Source organism: Spea bombifrons, chromosome 13, assembly GCF_027358695.1.
Source record: "Spea bombifrons isolate aSpeBom1 chromosome 13, aSpeBom1.2.pri, whole genome shotgun sequence".
Classification (NCBI taxonomy): domain Eukaryota; kingdom Metazoa; phylum Chordata; class Amphibia; order Anura; family Pelobatidae; genus Spea; species Spea bombifrons.
The window spans coordinates 18,963,266-18,985,778 of NC_071099.1; the positions used below are offsets into that span (position 1 = coordinate 18,963,266).

The window sequence follows — 22,513 nt, forward strand, 5'->3', positions numbered from 1 at the left end:
TTTGCTACTTGTTATGTCCTGTCCTACCCATTGTACAGCGCTACAGAATATAAAGGCGCTATATAAAACAATAATAACCTCGTGACCCATGGAGAAAGCACATATGAGAATGCATAATATTGTGTGTAGATATATAATATGAGTATTAAATAACCTCCCTGTGCCTTTTCTATTATTTTGAATTCTTTTATTCTTTTAATATTCTTAGGTATTCTCAGCAGAGCGTAGGTGTTAAAAAGTGCTTTTCTTTTCTTTCAGGTCACTATGACAGCAACAGCTGCTGTAAGTCCAAGCGAATACCTCCAGCCGGCTGCGGCCACCACCCAGGTTAGTTCAAACGTCGACTCCGGTGATGGGCCCGGTAAACCACACGTGCCTAGTGGTGTGCGTATTAACATGATAATAAAGAACATGTATGTGAAATGTGTACTATGCGTGCTTGTGTGACCTAGCTGAGGACCATGGGACTTGTAGCTGGTGATTAACCCAGCTTTTATTGCAGATATTAATTTGCTGGGTATTCCTACAATACTAAAGTATTCTCAATTAACTCTTTATGTCTCTTGATCGCAGGATGCACAGCCCTCTCCTCTGGCTCTACTTGCAGCCACATGCAGTAAGATTGGTCCGCCAGCTGTTGAAGCAGCACCGCCAGCACCCTCTCGAGCACGCAAAAGACTGGTACCCATAAAGCCTGCCCCACTACCCATGAGTCCAGCCAGGGCTGGCATTGGACTGTTGTCTCCAAAAGGCAATATTATCCAGATACAGAGTCCCCAGATGAACGCAGCTGGACCAGGTAGCGGGCAGCTCATCTTCACCATCCAGAATCCAGTTTCCAAGGGTAACAGATACCAGACTTTGCAGACCCCCAGCCAAACATTGTCCATGCCACAAAACCTGGGTAATCAGTTACAGATCTTTACTGATGGAACAGCTGTGCTCACACCAACAACCAACTCTTCAAAACATGTGCCCATTAAACCAGCACCCCCACAAAAGACCAACAACCTGATAAAAGTAACAGGCAATTCTAGCAACAGTGTCACTCTGGCACTGCCGCTTAGTAGCCTGGGAGACTCCACCACAGAGACTGGCAGTCAACTTCTACCAGCGAAGCAGAGCAAAAAACTGCGCAAGAAGCCTCCTCCATCAGGACCAGCCCCTGGATCTCCTACCCAGGAACAGATGGAAACCGTGTTAATTGAGACCACCGCAGAAAACATTCTGCAAGCGGGTAACAACCTGCTCATTGTACAGAGCCCAGGTACAGGGCAGCATGCTGTACTTCAGGTGGTACAGCCCAAAACTGACACTCAGTTGGTGCAAATTCCCCAACAGGCACTAAGAGTGGTACAAGCTGCTTCTGCCACATTACCAACGGTGCCACAGAAACCAGCGCAGTGTGTGCAGAATCCTGATCCGTATCCCACTCAGGTACCTAAACGGCCTTACAGTTCCTTCCTATACTAGCTCTTAGAAATTGCCCACTATGTGTTGTGTTCTTTTTTTGGCTAACTTTTTGCCTCTTTCTCTTTTCTGCTATCTCCCTGCTGACCTGTGTCTTCTTGTATAATCTTCCATTATGGGCTTTTCTGTGGCCCCACTTGTTTTCAGCTGTCTCTCGCACCCTGTAGCAGGGATGACTGTCCATGATCACTTACTCTGCAAGCGGACATCGATGGCTGTCCAGAAAAAGCAGCTTGTACCTTCTAAAGTGCAATCTACTTTCTCAAAGCTCCCTGTTCTCTGTAAAATTCCCATTGTCAAAAAAAAAAAAAGTTTAAGTAAAAGTTTCCTACCATTCATTTAATTCTGTTGTATTTTCCTTTCTCTCAGATATATGTTCGCACAGCTTCTGGGGACTTACAGGCTCTTGTGGTGCAAGAAAGTGCACCTGCTCCACAACCATGCACCTCAGGGGGCACAGGTTCTTTGGGTGGTCCGTCTCCCACGCCCACTCCCACCAAGAAGAACCTCACCCGCAAAGAAAGGCCATTACCCAAAATCGCACCAGCAGGGGGCATTATCAATCTGAATTCAGCACAGCTGGCAGCTGCTGCCCAGGCTATGCAGACCATTAGTATAAATGGCCTTCCAATGCAAGGTGTGCCTGTCACCATCACGAACAATGGAGGTAAGCAAGTGGACATTAGGCTGAAAGGTGTGCGGAATCCGTACGGTATGCTGTCAGAGTAATGTAAAAGAAAGGGGTGAAACATGCTGTTTTGCTTTGTATTTGTATGAACAAAACAAGGACACTGGGAGTAGAATCACATTTGGTTAATGAGCATGACCATCTACATTCTGACTTCCATTGTTCATCTTCTAAATCAAATTCTGTGTCTTTATAGGTCAGCCTCAGCTTAGTGTGCAGAATGTGTCCAGCGGTAACGTTGCCATCAGCGGTCTCAGCCCATCCCAGATTCAGCTGCAGATGGAGCAGGCCTTGTCTGGGGAACTACAACCTGGAGAAAAACGGAGGAGAGTGGCCTGTACCTGCCCAAACTGCAAGGATGGGGAAAAGGGGTGAGACGGGGCACAAAAATTATGCATAACCTGCAGTGATGAGGAGTAGAAACGATAAGAGGGTGGGAAGTAGGAAGAGAAATGAGAGGAGGGCAGGCTGGTTGAAAAGTAGAAAGGTGGGCAGAGGAGAGACTCTCTCTCTCTCTCCCTCTCAGCAGGTGGGGTCCCCCTGGCAGAAAGAAGCATGTGTGTCACATCCCCGAGTGTGGGAGAACGTTCCGCAAGACATCCCTCCTGAGAGCCCATGTTCGCTTGCACACCGGGGAGAGGCCGTTCGTGTGCAACTGGGGATTCTGTACAAAGAGGTTCACCCGCAGTGATGAGCTGCAGAGGCACGCACGCACGCACACAGGTGTGTGGCGTTTGCATGCGCTTGTATACGTGTACTATCATTGCATATGGATGGATGTACAAATGTACACCAATACACAATGGCCAGGGCCATGCTGATGTTACTTTGCTCTGATTCTGCAGGTGACAAACGCTTTGAATGCCCCCACTGTCAGAAGAGGTTCACACGGAGCGACCACGTCTCAAAGCACTTCAAGACACACCTTGTGGCCAAGAAGATGTAACGCTCACGGAGCCTAAAACGCAGGACTCCTCATTTGACGCTGTGGAAACTCCCGAACATGTTGTGTAGGCCACACCGCCCGAAATACCTGGGATCCCAAAATTGCCATCGGTCCCGTTACGGGCCTCTGCCTGAGATTGCCATTAGTAATAAGTACCACTCTCTGCCTGTTACATAGCAGCTGGGGAGTTTCGGTAGCGAGAAAAGGTGTTTTTTCGCCAAGAATGTGCAATTTATGATAAGGGACTGGTTGTGACTCCCTGGTCCATCGTTGCCCTCCATTAAAGCCTTGCACCATTAGAAGGCCAGTTGAAGAGCGTTTGATGAGTGTAATGCAGGACTGTGGCTACCAGGAGGACTTAACCAGGGAAGAGGCACAAAGTGTGTACGTAATGTGACAGTTGGGCTAGAACATTCCCACTTTTATACTGCCCCTGCAGGAAGGTGCCTTATTACCCCCTCCTTCCCCCAAAAATCATGTAAAAGCTTATTTGTAGTTGCGCTAATCTACCTTTCTACTCAAGTCTTTTTGGAAGGTGTTCTTTGCAAGTAGATGCACTAGTAATTGCTGCAATCGCATCCCCTATTCAGGTGGTCTGTGCCAGCAACCTCCCCAACCTCTTAAGATTTACTGCCCTGACCCAATATCTTCCTTGCGGGCAGTAGTGCCAGAAGTCACCATCTAAGCACTGTGTATAACACATGTTGTATCAACAATTATGTTGGTTAAATTAAAGAGGTGATTAACTTTGTATGTGTTGCGCCTTTTGTAGTCCGGAGTGTATCCACTAAGATTACATTCTTTGATGCTGGCATTAGAGGACGCGTCCCTCCGTGTAATAGAGACCCTTCTAACGTCTCTTATCGCCCTCCTTCTTTGGTGATCCCTGGGCAATCGGTAAAGAGAGCTGAGGGATCAGCAAAAAGTGAGATCACAGTTCTTTAATCATGTTGCAATCATAACTGCAGAAAAAAGTAAAAATAAATACAAGTGGTACCCAAACCACATGTATTTAAGAAAATTCAAGGTGTAGTACTTTTTGGCCCTCCAAAACATAAAGCTAATCATCTGGGGTATTACTCTAGTTGAGCAACGTTGCTAAGACATGGCCCCTGATGCCGATCTCAGTGTTGCTGAGCAACATTGTTTAAGTGAAGAAATTGATAGATCACTTTCCAAGCTTGTTTCATGAAATGACATGCCAGGCACGTCATTGGTCATTAACTGACCGTTTGTGGTGGGCATTGGGTGTTAACATTGGAAGAAAGTTTTAAACAAACAGAGATGGTTTATTTACTGTTAGGATTGTTAAATTGAGGCATCTGAAGTTGTTTTGGCCAATTCCAAAAAAACTTTCAGATATTTTTCTAAATACGAAATGCACGCATGGTTATCACAAGTGAAAATTGATAAGGTAATATCGATCCAGGGTCCGACCGCCTTGGAATAAAGATTTTTTTCCCATTTCAGATGACGTTACTGTCTCAGTGGGTTTTTTTTTTTTTTTTTTGCAGTCTTCTGGATCAACTAATGTGGGTTTGTGGAGTAGTTGAACATTATGGGTCTGTTTGCAGCCTAATTTCTAATGTAACTGAATGATTGGCGAGGCTATTGTCATATTTGATGGAATGGAGATTTTCAGAATCCACATTACTACAGAACGGAATAGCTAGTTGAGATAAAATACCGTGGGCTTTTCTCAGCTTTATCTTATTCTGCTCAGTAGCTGAAAATTATAATGGCTTCATTTTATGGGAACAAAACCTTTCCAAAGGACATTATTGGACATGTCTGCTTTCATTGTGTGTGTTATCACAGACCTCCTAAAAGTCTAGCCGCACCTTCAGCTCATGCACGTCTGTTATATATAAAAAAGATTTTTATTCTCCTTTTTTCTTATTTACATTATTCATGCATATTGATAGAACCCAGGTTTTACCCGTGGGATCATAAATCCGCGTGTCATATTTCTGTCCTCGTCCGGCGCACTGAGGAGGGTCTGCTATGACATGTATAACGCCATCAGATTCCTGCAGACGCGGCTGGGAAGAGCGCCAACCTGCGTGGAACAAAACTTTTCAGTTGTTTAGCGGCACACTTTGGGGTAGTAAAGTCTCTGTTCCCCTCATGGTTGGGGCCTTTTCGTGATGGAACTGTCCCTTTTGGGCCGATGTGATGGATGCAGTCCTTGGGCAGTGTTTCGCGCCTCCCTCTGTCCAGTCGATGCGAATAGACATCTTTTTGACGGCCCGTCGGGAAGTGCCACACTTGCTATTAATCACTGCGTTGAAATTACATCCCCGGCCACAGGCTTTCGTAACGTACGCTAAATGATAAAAGAGGAAATTGGATTAGAGGAAAAACAAGGATATGTGAGCCAGTTCTGAATGAGATTATGTGTAAGTATAAAAGGGACCGCTGTCACTCAATGGCTTCTTTAATGAAGAATGACTACCGGATTCAAATACCTGAAGAAACAACGCTCACCACTGCTTCAAAAATCTATGCCATCTAAATCTGTAATGCTTGGTTTGAAGTAAGCAACGTGTACAGCCGGACACTAAATATATCGTACGAAGAAGTGCTCCTGACCTTTGATGGCGGTTACTACAGGCTCTGGTAGGCGTAGAGGTTTCTCCATCGTGGTGTTATTGTGAGCGGTGCGTTGCCCAGTAGCCGAGGACCTTGCGAGAGTCTCCCGTGAGAAGAAGTAATCTAGAAGCCTTCTAGTCATGAGTTTCGGCTTATCGGCAGGGATATGGGACAGGTCCTCCAGTTGCTGGTAAGTTATGTACACCCCGGACTCTGGCACCAGCTCCAGCTTAGGGCGCCCGTTAGTCTAAACAGAGATAGAGGAAAGTTATATGCACGTTATTACAAAGATCAGGATCATGCGGTAAAAGATTCACTCACCTGAAGGAAATACTATGGATTATACATAATCATTGTAAAAGTTTAAGGCTGTATAATAATGACACTACCCAGCGAATTAACGATTGCCATAGTTTCATTTTATTATGTGGTTAAAGAGGTTAGAATGTTTAGGAAGAATGTGCGTGAGATAATGAGAGCAATAGTTTTATAGGTAAAAAAAATTAATATGACCCAATATGCCAACACCATTATTTTGAGGACATACAATATGCTTAGGTTTTCAGATACAAAGTGTCACCACGTAGCAAACTGTCAAATCTCTAATACTTTTCTATTGCTTAGAGTTAAGATGCCAACCTCTATGGGTGATGCCCAAGCTGGTGTTCCATCTGGTAGGGTCTCTTGCAACGGTTCCTCCCACAGGACACAAGATTCGGGGAGGGTGCTCTCTCCACTCTCATCCATCTTCATCCAATATTGGAAGCCGCTGGTCACCCCACTAACTCGGAGCATTCCTTCTGGGGGGGTGCTGGATGGTTCTGCTTGAGTATTTATGTCAGTTGCCCCGGTTACTGGGGGCATAATAGGAGACGCTATGATCTCGGAGGAGACTTTGGACTCCGTGGATGAGATAGGAGTGGAGAACATCTGTGAAGCAGAAAGCTGCGGAGGACAAAAGATGGCACATCAACCGGAGAGACATCTACTTCTTCAAGCTAAAGGCACGCAAGCTCTATTTGCACATAAAACTTGTTGCCGTTCCAAAGAGATCAAATAAATCCTCTAAGGTAAGCAGTTCAGCATTAAAAAGTCAAGCTCACTACAAAAAACTGCGAATAAATAGGTCTGTTCACGGTTCTCTGTGGTTTCCTGCAGGTATGGTCATCATCAGAGTGGTTTACCATGCACCGCTGCACAGAGCTATCTTCAGGAGTCTTACTGTAACGGTTTGCAGGTTGGACAACTCCCCTTATCTGATATTTTATACTGATAATGTAGGATACGATTGCCAGTTTATTACCTGTGAATTAGTGTTTGGTTCCTGGAATCCTGACAGATTTTTCAGAAAAGAAGCATTACTCTCTGCAGCAACTGAAATAGAAAAACACTAGCATTTAGTTTCCTTCCTGAATCCATATCCCTACGGTATTTCAGCAAACGTATGGTTTTAAACATTTCTTGCCCAAGTCTGTGTTTGCAGAATTCCACCTCTCAAAACTATAGATACGCTATATGACCAAACGTATGCAGACAGGACAGCCAATTATCGAGGTCCGGCACTGATGTTGGACGAGACGCCCGGCTCGCAATCTCAGTTCCAGTTCATCCCAAAGGTGTTCGATGGGGTTGCAGTCAGGGCTCTGTGCGGCCGGTCAAGTTCTTCCAAACTCATCCAACCGTCTTTACGGACCTTGCTTTACACGCTAGGGCACAGTCATGTAGGAAAAGAAAAGCGCTTTCCACATACTTTTGGTCATAAAGTATTTAAAAACCGTAAAAGGATTTTCCGTAAGGTGCCTTAACGGGTCAGGTGACTGTTTGTGCTTTGGCCAAAATAAAATACTAAGCCATGCTAATATATAATTATAATCCTGCTAATCTGATTTTTTCTCTCCATTCTAATTATTCATTTTGCCAATAAAGCTAGCGCTCTAATTCAGCTAGCAAATACAGATCATGTAATATCTAAACTATTGCATCATATCCCGCTGTCTTGTAGGAAAGACAGGTTTCTTCACTGTTAGGGTTTATTACCTTTTCTATGTATCCCAGACAGTGCTACGTGTTCATATTCACATACATGCATCTAATATGCATCACGAGCAAAAATTAAAAGCAGATCAACAGCTTTCTTGCCATAAAAGTCCCACTTAAACTTGTTTTTTATACATCACAATGTTTGCTTTAATATTTACTTTGAATTATGATTAATTACATTCTGTGATCTACTATTTGATTTACTCTGCAGGATACGATCAGCAGATCACTGCAAGATAATTTAATTTGAAAGATGCAATCCTCTAAGTGGGATAAAAATAAGAATCAAATGTGTTCTGAGTTTAACGTTTTACACAGAGCACATTTGATCCACATTTTCAGTTTTTTTTAATTACCATTTTTAAAGATATTCAATAAAAGTTAGGTTTTAAAATTATTTGGCAATAGAGAGACTTGTCACCCGCTTAGAGGATTGGGATTTTTTTAAGTATAATTTAAAGAGATGTATATATACTATATAGTATAGTCACTGGGATCTAGCCTGCTCTGTGATTGGCTTGTGGTTACACAGAGCACCAACACCTGATGACATCATGGCAGTTACCCTTACATCCACGCGAGAGCCTAACCTCCAATCATGGGACACAATCCCTGGAGGAGAAGCTTCGCAAAGCGTGCTTTTGGCTATGGGGGGAATAAAGTCTGCAGCCAACGACAGCGTTCGGTGTGCATACAGAACATCAAACTCACACCAACACCCAAAAGAACATGCCTTTAGGCAACAAATTGCTGCCTGTCTCCAGGGTCTCATGGACCCACCGTGACCTATGTAAGGGCCGCTCTGAGAGTGCGTACAAGTTCTCACCCACACAGTGGCTCTCTGGCTCCAGGAGTCTGTCATCGTCTCTGGTAGCGCTTGGTACTCTGCGGGATAGGGCATCATTCTGTTCCTCCAGACTCTGGATTTGTCTCTTCAGCTCTTTATTCTCTTGCTCCAGCTCCTGGATTCTCCATTCTCTTAGAGCAGCTGCGTCGTTCCTCGATGCTAGAAGCTGATGAAGTTCTGCCACTTGCGCTTCGAGCTCCCGCACAAGCTCTGCATAAAGCGATGTGACTCTACTCCCAGAACGAGTACTCCAGCAGTGTTCACCATGTATAACACGATCTCCAATCGCTCTTGAGTCTCTAACCTTGCTGGTCCCCACCACATCAAGTTCATTTGACCTTTGGTCCTCTGTCTGGGAGGCACTTGGGAATTTGGTGGGGACCGAACAACAAATAGGTCCATTCATGGTTCTCTGTCGTTTCCTGGAGGTAGGGTCATCATCAGAACCGTGCAAGACGGATCCACTGGAATAGAACAGATGGGGCAACATTACTATCGTCTACACCAAGATCAATACCAGAGTAAGCTGTACACGATATAACTAACTTGGGTATTCCGTGCGCGCCTCCATCATGGTGTTGCTGAAACGTGGCAGTCCCCAGGGAGGACTCCGACTTCTCCATCCTGCGACCGACATCTCCTGTACTCAAATCCATCAGAAGAGCGGAAGTTACATATCCTCAGCAAAGGCCGACGTGGGAGACCTGCCAGGAACATCAAGACTGTCACATCCATATAACTCATGGTATCAGATCATGAGCTCAGTGTCACCCTCTAGTAAACACAATATTGCCGATCTCTTCAAGGTGGGGGGAGTCCCTTATACCAGAGGGCCATTCAGAGGTCACACAAGGTAACAGGACACCTTGGTACATGGGAGATTTATAGCGCGGTGACCCAGTGAATGATGTCCCTCCCCCGGCACAGCCAGGTCATGACCCGCATTTTGAATGCGTTAAAAGGACCTCATCTCCGCTGGGCATGGCTGCACCGACCCGCTCCCCGCTGCCTGTCCGCCCTACCGGCACCGTACACGCGCATGTTCCGCTCTCATGTTGCCTTTCAGTTAGCAGTCGCAGGTTTTCTCACCTCCATGTGTCTGTTTACACAATGGCTATTTCCGGACCTATGATTCCGCCCCCTGGGGGTGATAACTGCCGCTCCATTGGATAACCTTACTCTATACCTGTCTCCCGATTGCTTGAGGCCCTACTGACTCCACCCCCTAGGTTATTTCAATTGGTTGTTGATCTGAAGTGATTCAGCCCTTCGCCTTGTCACCCATTCTCCGGTACCGAGCTAGTGTCCACCCCCCTCCGAACTTGTTTCCACGGCAACTGACGCCAGATCCGCCCTTAGTTCGTGGGAGACGTCGAGCCGTGACGTTCTATGTGGCGAACGCTTGCAACATTGTTTTCGCGCGTTGTTCGATCCGGCGAGTTGTTTCCGGTCCGTGCAGCAAGTGGCCCTACTGGAAGTGACATCATGGACTTAGGGTTCATGCGGAAGAGTTACCGAAGCGATGAACAGGTAAGAGGTCACGACCTTAGTGCTTAATGACGTCACGGTGGGAGGGGTTAGTCAATTGTTCGACAGTATAAGAGCTGTTTGTTTTGCCTTAATTAAAAAAAAAAAAAAGGCAGGCCTTTAGCACAGAACCCGAATTGGGAAAGCGGTCTCTTATGTGTCCTCCTATTACCGGCGGACGTGCGTTCCGTGTCTGTTGATGAATTAGTGTTTTGGGCAAATTGCCAGACTAGATGGATCATAAGGGTCCCCTGGGTGTAGGGGCACCCATTTTCCCCGATGCATACACATTGCATGCTGGGTAGCCGGCTTATGTAAGGTGCTGCCATCTGTGATGTGTTTTCCAGGTTGAGGGAAGCCGTTACATAACGATATATCGATTTCGTTCGGTTTATACGTTCCTCGCTCTGCCGACTCCAACGGATAACCTTCTTACAAGGCGCTCTCCTCGCCAGTTATCCCAGAATCCTTTGTACCTCCTAGGCAGTGGTTCATCCAACCCCTGTCCTCCAGAGAGTTCCAGCGAATCTGTATAAGCCAGTTACGGAGGAGACAGTCTGTGTTTCAGGTGTCTGATAATCTGGAGAGGTGGGAATTATGCAAAAGACCGTACATTGTGAAGGCAGATTGGGATGGCGAGTGCACAGATCGTATTTGCCCAATTATAAAACAAGGAGATGGAGGTCTGACTATGAGACTAAGATCCAGATCCCCCGCAGCGCTGCAGGGGACCTGGATCCTCCTGTCTGGCAGCCGGTAAACGTCTCTACGATGCGTGCAGACATCCTCCGCTTCTGCAGGGGCTTCTATGCCGGAGCGCCGGCGTAACGTGACCTTCCGGTGCACAGTCATTGAAACCCCGGCGGATATCCTGGGTAGCAGGGATTCTGGAGCACAGGGGCATATAGGGGGTATAAGGCATATCTGAGGGGCAAAGTGGTAAATGGGTATAAGGCATATCGGAGGCAGAGTGGCAAAAAGGTGGTATAAGGCATATCAGGGAGGCAGAGTGATATATCGGGGGGTGCAAGCTATGGGGCAGATGTGCATAGCAGGGGGTAGGTTGGCAAATAGGAAATAAAAACAAAAACATTTTTTTTCTGAATCATAGTTTTTGTTACATATGAAAAAATAGTTTCAATGTGAATTTATATTTACTAAAACTTCTTTCTTATAGGGTAGTCTTATATTCAGGCGTGTATGATGTGTATATATATATATATATATATATATATATATATATAGTGCGTTAGTGTTGATTAGCCTGAGTGTGTATGTCAGCATAGAGTGTGTGTGTTAGTGTATGTTGTTAGCGTGCGTGTACGTGAGCGTAGAATGTTAGCATGTGTTACTATAAGGTGTTTGTGAGCCTTTAGCTTTAGCCTTTAGCGTGTTCGTTACTGTGTGGTGTTAGCGTGTGTAAGTATAAGAATAATGGTTAAACGTACAAGTTGAGTCTTTATGGTGTAAAATACCACGTGTCATGAAGGGGTTAACTGCAGTACTGTAAAGTGGTTCAATACCGAATAAATGTGTGTTTTATGTAGTATTGCCCCAATAAACATCTTTTAACTGCAGACCCGGGGGTAATAAATGAAAAAATAAAAACATGTTTGGGGAAGAAAAAGAGTTGCCTGGCTCCTAGATGTGTTGACTCCTGCGATGTTATATTGTGTGCTGTAGCTGTGTCTGATATGACAGCCAAAATCTGACACAGAGGGCCATGTATAACAAAAAAAAAGGGATTCTGATGCAAAACCAATAAAATGGTCTTATTACCATAGCAACCAGTAGAGTGGTTTTCATCAGAAAAGGTTTAAGAGCATAGTTTGTGTTTAAATAGATATCAATGGTTTGGCTTTAATGAAACATTCTTACGGCAATCAGACTTCACCCCGTTCTCATTATCCGTTCGCTTCTCCTAAGCGCTCTCTTCCATTTCCCAAATCCTCCTGGAACTATTAATTCAACATACTTTCTATCACGGGGGGGCATGCAAATGGGGTAAATATGGATACCCCAGTAAAATGAGCAGTTGGGAAGGTCCCCCTCCAAAGGTAAATTTTGCACATCGCCCTCGTCAGCCACAGGGGGCTCTGCTGATCCATCCATTGCCTTTCCAATAACCGGCGTTTAATGCGGACAGGACCCTCGTACTGCTCTGCAGACTCACTCTTAGGAACCCCATCTATATCAGTGAATATTTGAGCTGAAACTATAAGTAAAAGTCTAATGCTATAGATACTGTGCCCTAATATCCATATAAACCATATGTAGGTAGAAGGGGATGCGATTTGATTAATGCTGCGTATATGAGAAACTCAGACCGTGGGTATACTGCACAGGAAAGTCTACTTTTATGTGAATAATTAGCTGTTTAGTGTTTTTTGATCACTTTACACGGCAGCAGCTTCCTTTGATCGCAGGTTCAGTGTTACTCGGATGTGCTGCCCACGGGATTTGATTCTTTTTGCCCTTTTTATTTGTGCCACCAGCCTCCCCCCGCCTCGTGCCGAATATTTATTTCCTCACTCCTGTCTCCTTTTCCAGGCATTTGAAGAAAGCCACTTGGTTTCCCTGGACCCAATCATTCAGTTCAGTGCTTGGTTCCAGGAGGTCACTCAATGTCCAGGCATCGCAGAGCCAAATGCCATGTGTCTGGCTACAGCTACTAGGTGCTAACCGCTTTCCGTCTTATTTTGTTTCTCATTCACACTTCTCACTGTTTTTCTTCCCTTTCTTTTCTATCTCCTCTAAGTTCCGGATCTCCGCTTATCCGTGTCCCATCCTTCTCCATGTTTAGCCAACTTTCCCTATTACTACCTTCATTGTGTTGCTCTTATTGTCCTGCAGGGATGGGAAACCCTCCGCTCGCATGGTTCTTCTGAAAGGTTTCGGTCCAGAAGGCTTCCGATTCTACACCAACTGTGGGAGTAGGAAAGGAGTAGAGCTGGTGAGAATGCCACCTTCTGCCACACATGCTGGTATATCGCACGTCGGCACTGCTCATTACATCAGGTCTTCTACAGCAGTAAATCTATGCTTTCTCTCTAGGAAGAAAACCCTTTTGCCTCTCTTTTATTCTTCTGGGAACCCCTAAATCGCCAGGTAAGAGCCGTAGTAACTAATTGGCATTCCCAGATGACATCACAGAGGTGTTTTAATAACTATCAGATGGGTCGGGGGGAATAGTTCTAATCTGCTGTCAAATTCTATGTTTACAAATATTTTCAATCATTTCCTACAATCACCATCCTTTATCTCTTTGTGTTTTCCCCTCTCCCAATCCCTTGGTCATTTTGTGTACTATCCTTTAATTACTATAATCTACCTTTTATTGATCAAGGGGGTTATTTATGAAGAACAGTTTGAATGTCCTTTTAGTAGGGTGCTAGCTTGGTGATAATGCTGGATACAGTACCGGCCAGATAATACAGCTTTATGTCCTACAATTACTATGAATTATATTTTGGGGAAATACCTAATATCTCTAAGAAGAAATAGTAAAGTCACTTAAAAAGAAAACAATCAAACAAACAAGCATTTGAATGTCCTCTGATTTGAATTTAACGGGATTGATATTCACAGTGTATGTAGTTTATGTGACTGCCACAAACTTTGCATTAACTAGTACAGCTTTAATTCTTTTATTTATAAGACTTGCAGGAAATATATTCAATGTGTTCATTATTAAACTATTGTAATGCGCCCTGCACATTTTTACAGTGATCTGTCAGTGTTGTTTTTAGGTAACATCCATTTAGTGAATTTCATTTTGGATGGAACACATGGTTTAAATTACCAGGAACCTCTGTTTGCACTTAGGTTCGGATTGAGGGATCTGTGGAACGTCTTTCAGATGAAGAGGCAGACAAATATTTTCACTCGCGCCCCAAAAGCAGCCAGATCGGAGCAGTCGTCAGCAAACAGAGCCAAGTTATCCCGAACAGAGAGGTGTGATGGGTGCAAGCAGACGGTCTGCTCTCTAACATCAAACATTCACACAGCAGTCCTTCACTGATATTGTTCTTCTTGTCACATTGAATCCTCTCCCTGCCCAATAGAAATACGCCCTCTCTCTCCATTATCTCTTGTTTTCTCTCCCATCGGACTGGTGTGCATTATATATGCATTATATTGACATTGTCCATTTTTTAACTTCTAATGACATCCCCCTTAGAAACTCTCCACCTCATATATTGTGTATTTTATCCCCTCTCCTGATCTCCTCCTTTATATTGATAACATGGCTGCCTTCTGTCTTTCCTGCCACAATACCTTTTCACCCATTGCTTTTTACTGTGAAGTTCTTCACTTTGCTCTCGTCCTGCTTGTTTGCCACAGTATCTGCGTAAGAAGAACGCCGAGCTGGAAGAAGAGTACAAAGATAAGGTCGTTCCCAGACCTCCTGAGTGGTGAGTTTCAATGGTATCTTGTTGACTTGAATTCCTCTAGTGGCGATACCATCTTACGTTGTGTCTCTCTCTCTCTCTCTCTCTCTCTCTCTCTCATTTTCCAGGGGAGGATACATCATCCGTCCGTCTGTCATAGAGTTCTGGCAGGGACAGACCAATCGATTGCATGATCGCATTGTGTTCCACCGACCTAAAGAAGGAGAAGCTGAGCCGGGCCCCTGGACGCACACAGGGGAAGGCGGCTGGCTGTATGAGCGGCTGGCTCCGTAACACTAGGGAAGAGTAACACGGCCTCTGCCCTTCTGATCTTTGTAGCAGGGAGCCAGAAACGGGTCTCATATATTCCATTTCAAGCATGACTACCTCTACGTATTTGTGTGCGTGCTGTACTAAGACCAGCAGCCGGTTTATACCTGTGTGAGTGGAGGCTTGGCTAGGACTAAAGTGGTTTAAGCCTTTGCGCCATAAAACCCGACCTAAGCGACACCGGTCTAGTTCCTCCACCCACACAGTGTACTTTGCACCGGGTTAGTGCAATTAAATGTTTTTCAATGTGAATGAAAATGCGTTGCAGGTGTATATGGGAAGGACACCACGAAAAGATAAACACTTGTTGCCGGATACATATCAACCATGAAATGTATTTCTAACTCTTAACGAGACGTTGTCATAATAAATGGCAAACAAACCCGTTCTGTCGTTTCTTTGAAGCTTAGCGGCCACACATGCAGACTTTCACACGCATGCGTGTATACCGAGGGTCTTCATGTTATGGGAAACTACATGGAACTGAAGGTAGACATTTTGAAGGTGGCGAAACCTTTGATCTCCGAGCGACTGTGACTTTGATAACCCAACAAGTGGATAGAGTAGTTGAATATGTCGCTCACGTGTCTGGGGCTGAGTCACAGGGAACACCTTGTGTAAACACGGAGGTGGGAGAATGTGACATTAATAAAATCCTGAGAGGGAGCGGTCGTTCTACCGGCCCGCAGGCTGATGTGACAGACCTGGTTACAAAAGAATTTGGTGGACAAGGTTCACAAAGCATTCCGATACAGGAAGACATCTCAGAAAAACAAATCACCAGCCAGCGTTCTGATCCCAACCACCAGATTTATGCGTTAGACAAACGCGAGCTCTTAGTACTGTATTTTGGCAAAACCTTTTTTTTGTTATATATAAAACTATTTGTGAGCATTAAAGAAGTTGAAGGCTTCTAGGCAAATAGCCCCTCAAAGTTTAAAGCAGGTACATGCTCCATTTTTTTTAATTCATACTTGGGTCCCGTACAGTATTAAAGGCGAGCTTTATATTTATTTAGCGGATATATTCCCAAGGTTTGAATTTGAATGCTGGGAATTTGCTCTTCTTTGTTTATTGGATATGGCTACAGTTCATGTCATTGCTGGGGATTTACTATAGACATAATGTCTATTAAAAACATAATAGAACCACACAAGATAAAGGTTCAGTTTTAATAGCAAATGTTAATAAAAGAAGATATTTAGAGTAACAAAGGAGGGTGGAACGTGAGTTAGGATGAGCTGAAGTGGTTAAGTTAAGCAGCATTCATAAATGACACAGAAAGCTGGCAGGTGATCGCAGCCCGTGTAGTTAATGCCAGTGGCCGGTGCTCCGTCACCCACATGCTCAGTAGCGTCTTATGACCTTATAATAATGCCTAAGAATAGCAGAAAGTAAACATGGTTATCTCTTTCCCATGGCAGAGTTCCAGCCGTTGGAAATCGAGTTTCAGTTAATGTGAGATTCTGCGTAATTATCATTATATATGCCTTATATTTAGGTCTAACCTCTAAAAATCCCACTTAGGAAACCTTCATAAAGGAGACGGCTGGTTACATTCAGCTGGGGGGTGTGAGTTAAGGCACGGGGGCCAATCATACAGCATTCCAAAATACATATTTGCAATTATCATGTTCAATGTGCTTTTTCGCAGACCTGCGCCACGGATGTGAAACCCCACCGCAGGAGCACAGAAAGCAAAAGTTATGGTGATGAAAGTTTTTGTTACATTAGATACCTCTTATGCAAAAAAAATGAGTTCATATCATAGAAGCTTCGGGTGGAATTGTCCCTCTTTGGTGTGTTTGGTGTGAAGGATTGTGACACATCCATAAAGACACACATTAAGGCTGCAAGCGTTTAACAACCAAAACTCACAAACAAGTAATGATTGTGTATACGCATTAAGAGACTAGCGAGCCTTTCTTATGGCTTCCTTATAAAGCTACAATTCGCTGCACCATCTCCAAAAGATCATTGTCCCGCTTTGCCCGTTCTATGTGTTGCTATGTTGGGCACAAACATCTAATGGGGCCACGGGAATGTGACACACAACCGAGTCAAAGAGAGAGAACACGGGTGTGGGGCACTTATGCCAGACATAAAAACACATGTGGCACATGGAATAATAGCTCACGCGTGAGTCACGCAGGAAGGCGGAATCCAAACAGATTGCGTTCACCTGTATGACATGCAGGCAGTCGGCTTACGGGCCGGACAGGAATGCGGGGAAACAAGGAATTGTGTCATTAGTGGAATATGGAAAACTCGCAACCCAACAGATACCTACGAAAAGCTGCACTAGGTTGTCAGACATTGTGCATCACATCGTGTTTTATGACATCATGATGTCAGGCTTCACCTAGGCTATCCTTGTAGCCTAAGTGGAAAAGACAAGAACAGCTCAATGTTTATACCATCTGTATACTGTGTGTACAGGACATATACATTTACAGATACACTATATCGACAAAAGTATTCGGACACGCCTCGTGATTATTGAATTCAGGTGTTTCAATCAGACCCATTGCCACAGGTGTATAAAGTCAAGCACCTGGTCACGCAGTCTGCATTTATAATCATTTGTGAGTCCATGCGTGGTACTGGGATAGGATCCACCTGCGCAATAAGTCAGTTAGTGAAATGTCATCCCGCCAGATATTCCATGTAACTGTAAGAGGTGTTATTGGAAGAGTTTAGGAAGAGCAGCAACTCAGCGATGAAGTTCAAGACCACATAACGTCACAGAGCAAGGTCACAGAGCAAGGTCACCGACGCTCTGCTGATTCCATAGCTGAAGCGATCCGAGCTTCCACCGGAGTTAAAATGCTCTACTGGATGAATGGGCAACAACTCCCACATATAGTGTGTGAGTGCGAGTGTGTGTGAGTGTGTGTAAAAGATGAACTCAACTCTGCAGTCCAACAAATCTGAAATCATAATAATGATACCAAAAAAGTAATTCACTTATAAAAAAAATGTAGTTTATTTTTTGTGTATGCAGTGCTTGTCTTGTATGATAATTAACGTTCCAAAAATATTTCTGTAAGTGTTTTCTACCCTGAATGCACCAAACATTGCATTGTGTGTGTGTGTATGTGGGGGGGAGGGGCTGTTTGGGGGGGTTGTAAGATGTACAACATTATTTTAACTGCATTAACTACACATTATTTGAGGAAAATACCTCTCTTCTTACAGGAGAAACTTACTGAGATTCCTTCTTCATTGCAAATATGAAGTGTCATGAAATGTATCGACTCACTGTTTAGTGAATCAAACCCAGTATCAAGCAGGTGATATATATACATACATATATATACATATATATATATGTTTTGGTAATATAAAGTAACGTTAAAGCTGCATGTATACAACTTACAACAAAATCTATCAAAAACAATGAATTAATAATTTACTACCAATCGTAGTAAAAATGTATGATCCCCTCGTAGGTCACAAACTGTTGTAAAATAACAAAGACATCAACAACCCTTCCATCTATCTAACTATCTAACCAACTATCTAACTAACCCTTCTGTTACCGTGTTTAGAAACTGCATATTGAGAGGTACCTTCAGCCTCTCATTTTAACCAAAAGGTGCATTTCCAACTTCATGTTGTATATAATTAACACAAAAAGAGGCCGGTGCACTAAATTCCAGCAGCCGAAGGACTAGAAACACCCCGAGCGAGCGAGCGCATTCCATACGCTGGGTACTTAACGCTAGCAATACATTGTTGATGGAAACAACAGATACTAAGATACACTCGAATACACAAGTATGAGTGTGCTGTCCTGAGCAGTTGCCTTTTGTTGGTGTTAGTGACGGGTTGGCCACCTTTGGAATGGTTGGGAGGGCCGGTCTATGCACACAAAGAGGTATAGTGTGGGACAATGGGGAGTTCTGTGAATAGATGTGCCCGGTGCGCTCTATTAACGATCGGTAGGGGTTATCGCACACTTGTCACATATATGCCGATACGAGGAAGTTTTCAGATCTCTGAGTGCAAAGTGCGTGTATCATCAGAACACGGTCATAAATCCATGAACACAACAAATGACTGCGCTGCATGCAGTCCTGCGGGGTGAAGTGTCTGTAAACACTCGAGTGCTTTTTGCTCACCAGAGTTGTGTATCGAGTTCAAGGATATTTTTTTCTCTCCTGGTCTGTTATGGCCTTGCTTTGGTTTACATGTAGAACATTCGCCGCAGAGGACAGAGGCACCAGTTGCCATGTTATCACACAACATGGTTCAAGGCATTTACTGCCATATTCCCCTCTTCTTTATTGCCCGGTGGGGGGCTCTGGGCACAGTCCAGGAGCATCGTTTAGAGAGGGTCGAACTTTCTTTCTCTCCTTAAATCGTCCTGAGTTTGACACCTTCACGTGTTTGCCCTTTGTGGTTTTGTCCACGATTTTCTCCAGCCGTGCCGTGTAATTGCTCTCTGCCGCGTTGCCCTCTGCTCCTTTGTCATTCCCTGCATGCTCTGCCACGGATTCGTACACCACGCTCGGCGTGGATTTCTTCTTGCGCAGAAAGGTGAGTTTCCACCAACTGTGAGATGTCTCCGCCATTTAATTATTGAGTGTCTGGAGAGAAATAAGACGTAGAGACATCAAGAGTCACAAATTGGGGAGGATTTTTGGGGAGAAAGCAGAATGATATGTGAGAGAAGCAAACAACGAGTAGTGAAGGTTTACCCCGTTTGGTGGCAGAGGGGCTGCCCCTCTCCCTCCCTCCGAGGACCTGCTGGTCTGACGCCTATTCTGCGTACGCCAGCAAACTATGGATTTTTCAAACAGACTGGAGGGGAGATCCCTGTGGGCCAGATCCCAGATCCCAGATCCCTTTCCAGTTGTACAAAAATGATCCAAGGGATACAACTTGTAACAGTAACAGTCGGTACAAATGCCTTATTTTATACTAGAAAACAGATTCTCTAACACGCAGTGCACGGCCACGTCCCCTCACCCTGCCAAATACATAACACTTCAATAAAGAACGCCGAAAAGTCAAACACAGTATCGTTAATCACAACTAAAGGAGACATAAAATGTTATTATGTTATTTACAACCTAAAGTGCGTTTAAATAAACATTACACGGGGCAGTAAACGAAACACTTTACATGCTGAAGGAAAAAGAACGTGAGTAGGTTCGATATTCAGTATTTCTTATTTTATACAATTGCTTATTTACTTTATTTTTATATTATTTCTTGTGAATTGTTATGCTGTATATATATATATATATATGATACTTTGTTATGTCCTGTTTCCTCATTGTACAGCGCTGTGAAATAGGATGGCGCCATATAAAATAAATAAATAAATAATGATAATTATAATAAAGCCTCATTAGGTTTCTTGGATATATCCCTGCAGTAATGACCTCATCTACTCCATGGAATCTAAAGGCGCGCTATCCAAGAAGTGGGCCAGGTTACAAACGCGGGCATTCTATCAAACCATAACGCTCCCTACATATATAAAAAAAATATATAAAAAATATATATATGATAATATATTATATAAAAAATATATATAATAATATATTATATAAAAAAATAAAAGCCACAAAATGTTGGTATCTGGGCTCGGTCATTCAGCCTCTTTAATGATAATTAAGAGACATATTGGGGCCATAAACACGAGATAGACGAGAATGAGGATGAGATAAAAGGTTAATGTCAGCCTTACCTGTTTTTTTTTTTACCTTATCACAGACTACCGGTCTCTGCCTCGATGACAGGGGGTGTCACGCAGCCACCCAACGATATCAGAATGACTCCCCAACTTACGGAGATGGATCTATCCCAGTCGCAGAGGGTATCTTTGTATCAGTCGTCCTGGGCCATTTTCTGTTCCTCGTGTACAAAACTACCTGAGCCTGGTACAGGTGTCTCTCGCTCGCTCTCTGAAGGTTAAACCTGACCCTCCCAGCACAACAAACAAGAGAGAGCAGGAACTGGGACATGAATATTTATACGAAGGACACACCTGTCTCATTGTAACAGAATTCAGCGGCAAGTGAGTGTAACAGAAATATTCTACGCTACAAAGCAAGACCTCACTCACCCTCGAGATCCGATACATATATATATATATAAAGATATGAAGATATAGATATAGAGAGAGAGATATTATAGATAGATTATATATATAAAAAGCAGAGAACCAGAAACCTTTGCGATGATCCGACGTGAGGAGGAGCCGGTTAGTAGGAAGTAGGGCTATAAAATGTCAGTTCTCCAGTCCCGTGTAACAGCTCCGTACACATATATGTACATGTTATGTGCGTACACATACATGTAACACTGTTTTGTGTGTATATTTTTATTTATTTTATTTGGTAATAACAGGTGTATTCAGTGCTTCACAATGTACAGTATCATTAAATCTGTTGTAGATTCCAGAACCAGGGTAAAGTAAGAATACATTAGAAAAGAAGGTCTCTGACCCACAGAGCTTACAGTCTAAAGTCTCTGACCCACAAAACAAAGCGATAATTCAGCGCATGCCTATTGAAAACAAATGAGGCATAAATATTGGGAATTCCGTCAAACTATACGGCCATATATTTCCATACCTGGAAACTTCTGGGTTTCGGCTACCCGGAGCCTACCCTTGTGGGACGTGGCCAGGACCGGCCACTCACATAAGTGACCCCACTCCCGCGACCCGGAGGATTCGGGTGTTGACCCGGAGAAGAAATGCTTCTCCCAGAGAGTTCCCAGGTCTGTATATTGCTTAACACCACTAGGTCAAAGTAACCCAAGTTTGCCGAATCCTAGGAGATGAATCAGTGGGACTGCAACGCATTTTAACCCAAATCATTTTAACCACAAATCTTACAGACTACGTAGCAGTCGGGGGAGGAAGTAATGCTTCCTAAAAAGTCCTCCGATTGTTGGAATGGGGGAGAGGCTGTCCCTGTGGGGTGCGCCATGGCTCCGCTCTTTTGAGGAACTACTCCAAAAGTATTCAAGGAGAAAGAGAAGCATTCCCGCACCGCTCTCCACTAATCTATCTGCATTATCTCTCCTCTCCGAGTACTTTCGCAAAAGGGTGGAGCCACAGCTTGCCCCATGGGGGCAGCCTCGGAACTTTCCTCCAATCAGGGGAGAGGGTGCCCGTGGAGGCATCGCCCTTTGGAGCAAGCGCTCCGGGAGGCCTGGTTACCACAGCTGATACAGGGGAGAAGCTGACAAAAAGGAAGAAAAAGGAGCCAGGGACACGGCAGCTGACGGCGGAGAGAGCAGGAAGACGTTGATGGAGTGTGAGTGCGTCTTTCAGGTTTCTGGCGCTCCCCCCCCCCTACAAACCTCACTGAAACCTATTTCCCAAACCTGGATTAAAGGTTATTATTATTATTATTATAATTTATTGTTTTATATAGCGCCATCAGATTCCGTAGCGCTGTACAATGGGTTCTCAGATCAGGTCTTACATTCTTCTTTTCAGGCTAAACATACATTTTGGAGAACATTTAAAGCACTAGGTGAGAATGCAGACAGCGCAGCCTGCAGGTACAGAGCAGGCCAAGGCCTACACGATATAAAAATATATCGCTTCTCCCGCTGGAAATGCTCGGTTCTGTGACCCACCTCTCGCTCGCTTTTTGGGGAAAATAATGGAAATAAAGCCGCTACTAAAAAGCATGAGCGGCTCCGATGAATGC

General features: G+C 44.2%; 4 protein-coding genes across 6 annotated transcripts; 2 read left to right on the forward strand and 2 right to left on the reverse strand.

Annotated features, from left to right (window-relative positions):
• Nucleotides 1-261: 261 nt before the first annotated feature.
• Nucleotides 262-3,855, forward strand: SP2 (Sp2 transcription factor). Of its 2 annotated transcripts, XM_053453694.1 has the most exons (6): nt 262-327; nt 574-1,437; nt 1,840-2,137; nt 2,355-2,529; nt 2,688-2,881; nt 3,004-3,855. In XM_053453694.1, the coding sequence occupies exons 1-6, from the start codon at nt 265-267 to the stop codon at nt 3,102-3,104; spliced, it is 1,695 nt and encodes a 564-aa protein (XP_053309669.1). In that variant the 5' UTR covers nt 262-264; the 3' UTR covers nt 3,105-3,855. The 2 variants fall into 2 exon arrangements, with proteins under 2 accessions (XP_053309669.1, XP_053309670.1); XM_053453695.1 differs by lacking the exon at nt 2,688-2,881.
• Nucleotides 3,856-4,953: 1,098 nt separating this feature from the next.
• LOC128471626 (uncharacterized) lies at nt 4,954-9,796 on the reverse strand. Of its 2 annotated transcripts, none has more exons than XM_053453591.1 (7): nt 9,606-9,631; nt 9,130-9,287; nt 8,563-9,047; nt 7,000-7,070; nt 6,336-6,641; nt 5,697-5,943; nt 4,954-5,430 (listed from the first exon to the last, which is right to left on the reverse strand). In XM_053453591.1, exons 2-7 carry the CDS (start codon nt 9,237-9,239, stop codon nt 5,183-5,185), a joined length of 1,467 nt encoding a protein of 488 aa, XP_053309566.1. In that variant the 5' UTR covers nt 9,240-9,287; nt 9,606-9,631; the 3' UTR covers nt 4,954-5,182. The 2 variants fall into 2 exon arrangements, with proteins under 2 accessions (XP_053309566.1, XP_053309565.1); XM_053453590.1 differs by lacking the exon at nt 9,606-9,631 and adding an exon at nt 9,673-9,796 and having other exon boundaries at nt 4,955-5,430.
• Nucleotides 9,797-9,822: 26 nt separating this feature from the next.
• PNPO (pyridoxamine 5'-phosphate oxidase) lies at nt 9,823-15,213 on the forward strand. Its single transcript, XM_053453592.1, has 7 exons — nt 9,823-10,113; nt 12,661-12,785; nt 12,964-13,063; nt 13,165-13,218; nt 13,936-14,064; nt 14,455-14,525; nt 14,630-15,213. The coding sequence occupies exons 1-7, from the start codon at nt 9,973-9,975 to the stop codon at nt 14,793-14,795; spliced, it is 786 nt and encodes a 261-aa protein (XP_053309567.1). The 5' UTR covers nt 9,823-9,972; the 3' UTR covers nt 14,796-15,213.
• A 3,867-nt stretch (nt 15,214-19,080) lies between these two features.
• PRR15L (proline rich 15 like) lies at nt 19,081-20,807 on the reverse strand. Its single transcript, XM_053453589.1, has 2 exons — nt 20,549-20,807; nt 19,081-19,423 (listed from the first exon to the last, which is right to left on the reverse strand). The coding sequence occupies exon 2, from the start codon at nt 19,406-19,408 to the stop codon at nt 19,118-19,120; it is 291 nt and encodes a 96-aa protein (XP_053309564.1). The 5' UTR covers nt 19,409-19,423; nt 20,549-20,807; the 3' UTR covers nt 19,081-19,117.
• Nucleotides 20,808-22,513: the final 1,706 nt, after the last annotated feature.

Bases quoted from the DNA above. Each gene is read 5' to 3' on its own strand.
- SP2 (XM_053453694.1), top strand. From the start codon at position 265: ATGACAGCAACAGCTGCTGTAAGTCCAAGCGAATACCTCCAGCCGGCT. The intron at 328-573 runs GTTAGTTCAAAC...TCTTGATCGCAG, and splicing joins CGGCTGCGGCCACCACCCAG to GATGCACAGCCCTCTCCTCT. The intron at 1,438-1,839 runs GTACCTAAACGG...CCTTTCTCTCAG, and splicing joins CTGATCCGTATCCCACTCAG to ATATATGTTCGCACAGCTTC.
- LOC128471626 (XM_053453591.1), bottom strand. From the start codon at position 9,239: ATGGATTTGAGTACAGGAGATGTCGGTCGCAGGATGGAGAAGTCGGAG. The intron at 9,048-9,129 runs GTTAGTTATATC...GTTCTATTCCAG, and splicing joins GGCGCGCACGGAATACCCAA to TGGATCCGTCTTGCACGGTT. The intron at 6,642-6,999 runs GTAATAAACTGG...TGTCCTCCGCAG, and splicing joins AACCAAACACTAATTCACAG to CTTTCTGCTTCACAGATGTT.
- PNPO (XM_053453592.1), top strand. From the start codon at position 9,973: ATGTGGCGAACGCTTGCAACATTGTTTTCGCGCGTTGTTCGATCCGGC. The intron at 13,064-13,164 runs GTGAGAATGCCA...CTTTCTCTCTAG, and splicing joins GTAGGAAAGGAGTAGAGCTG to GAAGAAAACCCTTTTGCCTC. The intron at 14,526-14,629 runs GTGAGTTTCAAT...CTCATTTTCCAG, and splicing joins GTTCCCAGACCTCCTGAGTG to GGGAGGATACATCATCCGTC.
- PRR15L (XM_053453589.1), bottom strand. From the start codon at position 19,408: ATGGCGGAGACATCTCACAGTTGGTGGAAACTCACCTTTCTGCGCAAG.